Source organism: Lithobates pipiens, unplaced genomic scaffold (genome assembly GCF_037356315.1).
Source record: "Lithobates pipiens isolate NorthernLeopardFrog02 unplaced genomic scaffold, aLitPip1_a1.2 Scaffold_27, whole genome shotgun sequence".
Lineage (NCBI taxonomy): Eukaryota > Metazoa > Chordata > Amphibia > Anura > Ranidae > Lithobates > Lithobates pipiens.
The window spans coordinates 10,549,551-10,554,413 of record NW_027507788.1 but is presented as its reverse complement, the minus strand read 5'-3'; the positions used below and the strand labels follow the sequence as shown (position 1 = coordinate 10,554,413).

Below are 4,863 nucleotides of genomic sequence, written 5' to 3'. Positions count from 1 at the left end.
CTGTATGTCACGGAGCTGCTGTCAGCGCTGTATGTCACGGAGCTGCTGTCAGCGCTGTATGTCACGGAGCTGCTGTCAGCGCTGTATGTCACGGTGCTGCTGTCAGCGCTGTATGTCACGGAGCTGCTGTCAGCGCTGTATGTCACGGAGCTGCTGTCAGCGCTGTATGTCACGGAGCTGCTGTCAGCGCTGTATGTCACGGAGCTGCTGTCAGCGCTGTATGTCACGGAGCTGCTGTCAGCGCTGTATGTCACGGTGCTGATGTCAGTGCTCTGTATTACGGTGCTGCTGTCAGTGCTCTGTATCTCCTGCACCCTCTTGTTTGCCTACCCTGGTCCCTGACCTTCCCTCTCCTCCATTGCCTTCATTAGCTCCATAGTCCTGAATTGTCAGAACAATTTCCCAAATAAAAAAAAAATGCTTGTAGTTATCGATCCCAAATTCACCTCATACATGTATTATGCTATTGTCCAGGTGGTGGGACTACGTGCTACCCCCTAATAATTACCCCGTGGCCGCAAATTCGACCTAAAGGTTTGCGAAATTCGCCTCCCATTGAAGTCAATGGAGCCCGCGGCGAACGGTCGTTTTCGCGAACGTTTGTGCCCGTTCGCGTTTCGCGTTCGCGAAACGTCCCGTCGGAAGTTCGTCCATCACTAGAGAAGAATGTTCCTTACATTGGTGATCAGTGGGAAGAATGTTCCTTACATTGGTGAGTCAGTGGGAAGAATGTTCCTTACATTGGGGGTCAGTGGGTAGAATGTTCCTTACATTGGGGGTCAGTGGGTAGAATGTTCCTTACAGTAGTTATCAGAATGCCACCTGTACAGAAAGCGAAAAAAAAATATTTGGGTCACGTTGCCGGTATTCCCAAGTAGCTTTGGCTCCGAAACAGCACCAGAAGGGATGTAAATAATCCTCAGATGGAGGAACCCCTACAAACCCTGGAGGAACCCTAGTTGGGAATGACTATTGCAAAAGGGGCAGAGTGACTACAGACAGCTGAGCAGACCTAATTGTGAGTAAGAGAATAGCCTTAGCATCCCCTCCAGGGTCTGAGCACGTCGCCAAACCTGCGTTCTAATGGAGGAAAGGCCGTTGCAATAGAAAAGGACCCTTTTATTGTCTTTTGGGCTACGAAATTCTCTCACAATATCAAGATAAACATTTATTTAAAAAAAAAAAAAAAAAAAAGAAGGGAGGGGAGAACAGAAGCAATCTAAAACAATGCCGATCATAACCAAACGCTATTAGACAGATGAGGGTCCAACAAAGGGGGTCACCCTGGATGAAGTACTGCTTAATAAGTCTTTTGGGAATACACCACGCCAATAATAATGTACACAACTATTCCGGTAACCAGAGCCGTGATATTCAGGGCCAGGGCCGTCTTGGAGCTGCAAGCGGCTGCCTCTGCGTTGTTGTTGTCATCATCACTTCGCGTCTGAAAGAGAAACCAAAAAAAAAAGAAAAAAATACTACATATACATTTCGCTTTCCATCTTCCAGACAATAAATAAATATTAGCAATTTAAAAGCAATAACAGCAAAATTCACAATAACCTCAGGATTAAATTATATTGCTGCCTTTTCCTCCCTGCTAAAAAAACCTTTTCCCTTTAACCACTTCAGCTCCAGGCTTTTTCTGGCACTTTTTGTTCTATAAGATTTAGAACCCGCAAAACATGATTTTTTTTTTTTTTTTTTTTTTTAAGCAGAGAATAAATTGGTGTGTTTCTGCATTTTTTTTTCCTCACGGTATTTGTGTAGCAATTTTTCAAAAGCAGTTCTTTTGGGGGGGGGGAATAAATTTTTTTTATAAATATATTATATATAAAAAAATTTTTTTTTTTTTTTTTTTTTTAATGTAAGGTGCCCCAGTAGGTTTTTTTTTAAGAAAAGGTGTTGTGTATTTTCTTTTGCATTACTATTAAAATAGGGTGTGTGGGTTTTTTTTTAATTATATATATATATATAAATATATATATATATATATATATAACACACACACCCTATTTTTAATAGTAATGCAAAAGAAAATACACAACACCTTTTCTAAAAAAAAAAAAAAATACTGGGGCACTTTAAATTTAAATATATATATATTTTTTTTTTTATTATTTTTAAATGTAAGGTGCCCCAGTAGGTTTTTTTTTTTGTATTTATTTTTTTAAGAAATTAAGACTTATCTAAATAGTAAGAAAAACTTAGAGAAATGTAATAAAATAAATGTCACTGTAAAAATATAAAACTTAGCCAACCTCAAAAAGTGGTCAGTGTCAGTCAGTATGGCAGAGGTTGGAATCAGAATGGCAATGGATTTTGCCAGCAGGGCAGTGGACGGTGTCAGTTATTTTTGTTTAATTTTATTTTTATTATTTTGTCCCAGTTTAATTTTGTTTACAATTTTATTTATAAATTGTATTTATAAAATTTTATTATACTTTTATTTTTTTTATTTATTTTTTTAGCAGCCTTGTGGGGGGGGGGTCCACAAAGACATGGATGAGTGAGTTTGGGGTGGAGGAACTTAACTAGCCTGCACATTGCACCAGCTGTGCCTCTGCACCCCTCCAGGCTGGCATACCCAGGCAGACCTCCCCCACCCACCCCCAGGTGAAAAAAAAAAAGAACACCGACAAAAAGAGCTTTGAACACAATAAAACAAACCTCAAGCATAACGCAACCTCAACCAACCAACCACCCCTCCCCCCACATCCTCTAAATATTTGCAGAAGAGAAAGAAGAATGCCACACATCACTCAAGAGTAAAGAAACTATAAAAAAATAAATAATATTCTTTTTAACCGATTTCAATGAACCCACCGAGTCGGCTCCTAAAACAGCCAAAAGTTCCCCTCAGCTCTTCTTTAAAAAAAGAAACACCCATCATTCAGAAAGTTTTTTTTTTTTTTTTTTGGGGGGGGGGGGGGGGGGCCTGGGGGGGTTGGCTTAAGCAAAAAAAAAAAAAAAAAAAAAGAAGATATGATATAAGAGCTCCCTTAAGGCTCAGTTCATACCAGTGTGACTTGTCATGTGATGTGCAACACGTGAAGTGGCATGACAAGTCGAAACCCATTTATTTCAGTGACCCCCGTTACAATTTAAAGTCGCAGCGTCTTTAAAAAAAAAAAAAAAAAACACACAACTTGGGTGCCGTGAAGTGTAGCAAGTTGCATGAACGTTGCACTGGAAAGCAAGCGAGTCTCACTAGCGTCAACTGACTGGGGGGGGGGGGGGAATAGCGCCCCATCGTTGGTGGCAGTGGGGGGGGGATAGCGCCCCGTCGTTGTGGCAGTGGGGGGGGGATAGCGCCCCCGTCGTTGTGGCAGTGGGGGGGGGGATAGCGCCCCGTCGTTGGTGGCAGTGGGGGGGGGATAGCGCCCCGTCGTTGGTGGCAGTGGGGGGGGGGATAGCGCCCCGTCGTTGGTGGCAGTGGGGGGGGGGGATAGCGCCCCGTCGTTGGTGGCAGTGGGGGGGGGGGGATAGCGCCCCGTCGTTGGTGGCAGTGGGGGGGGGGGATAGCGCCCCGTCGTTGGTGGCAGTGGGGGGGGGGGGATAGCGCCCCGTCGTTGGTGGCAGTGGGGGGGGGGGATAGCGCCCCGTCGGTGGCAGTGGGGGGGGGGGGATAGCGCCCCGTCGTTGGTGGCAGTGGGGGGGGGGGATAGCGCCCCGTCGTTGGTGGCAGTGGGGGGGGGGGGATAGCGCCCCGTCGTTGGTGGCAGTGGGGGGGGGGGGATAGCGCCCCGTCGTTGGTGGCAGTGGGGGGGGGATAGCGCCCCGTCGTTGGTGGCAGTGGGGGGGGGGATAGCGCCCCGTCGTTGGTGGCAGTGGGGGGGGGGATAGCGCCCCGTCGTTGGTGGCAGTGGGGGGGGGGATAGCGCCCCGTCGTTGGTGGCAGTGGGGGGGGGATAGCGCCCCGTCGTTGGTGGCAGTGGGGGGGGGATAGCGCCCCGTCGTTGGTGGCAGTGGGGGGGGGGGATAGCGCCCCGTCGTTGGTGGCAGTGGGGGGGGGGGATAGCGCCCCGTCGTTGGTGGCAGTGGGGGGGGGGGATAGCGCCCCGTCGTTGGTGGCAGTGGGGGGGGGGGATAGCGCCCCGTCGTTGGTGGCAGTGGGGGGGGGGGATAGCGCCCCGTCGTTGGTGGCAGTGGGGGGGGGGGATAGCGCCCCGTCGTTGGTGGCAGTGGGGGGGGGATAGCGCCCCGTCGTTGGTGGCAGTGGGGGGGGGATAGCGCCCCGTCGTTGGTGGCAGTGGGGGGGGGATAGCGCCCCGTCGTTGGTGGCAGTGGGGGGGGGATAGCGCCCCGTCGTTGGTGGCAGTGGGGGGGGGGATAGCGCCCCGTCGTTGGTGGCAGTGGGGGGGGGGATAGCGCCCCGTCGTTGGTGGCAGTGGGGGGGGGGATAGCGCCCCGTCGTTGGTGGCAGTGGGGGGGGGGATAGCGCCCCGTCGTTGGTGGCAGTGGGGGGGGGGATAGCGCCCCGTCGTTGGTGGCAGTGGGGGGGGGGGATAGCGCCCCGTCGTTGGTGGCAGTGGGGGGGGGGGATAGCGCCCCGTCGTTGGTGGCAGTGGGGGGGGGGGATAGCGCCCCGTCGTTGGTGGCAGTGGGGGGGGGGGATAGCGCCCCGTCGTTGGTGGCAGTGGGGGGGGGGATAGCGCCCCGTCGTTGGTGGCAGTGGGGGGGGGGGATAGCGCCCCGTCGTTGGTGGCAGTGGGGGGGGGGGATAGCGCCCCGTCGTTGGTGATACTCATGACAATGCAGTGGGGGGGGGGGATAGCGCCCCGTCGTTGGTGGCAGTGGGGGGGGGGGATAGCGCCCCGTCGTTGGTGGCAGTGGGGGGGGGATAGCGCCCCGTCGTTGGTG

General features: G+C 51.5%; 1 protein-coding gene across 1 annotated transcript in view; it reads right to left on the bottom strand.

Moving 5' to 3' along the window:
* Positions 1-1,098: 1,098 nt before the first annotated feature.
* The window catches only part of LOC143933501 (uncharacterized), a 10,568-nt gene continuing 6,803 nt past the window's right edge, over positions 1,099-4,863 (bottom strand). Inside the window, exon 2 of the mRNA XM_077456414.1 lies at positions 1,099-1,444. Coding sequence (XP_077312540.1) covers positions 1,301-1,444 — 144 coding nt within the window. The 3' untranslated portion in view covers positions 1,099-1,300. The remainder of the gene's footprint in view (positions 1,445-4,863) is intronic.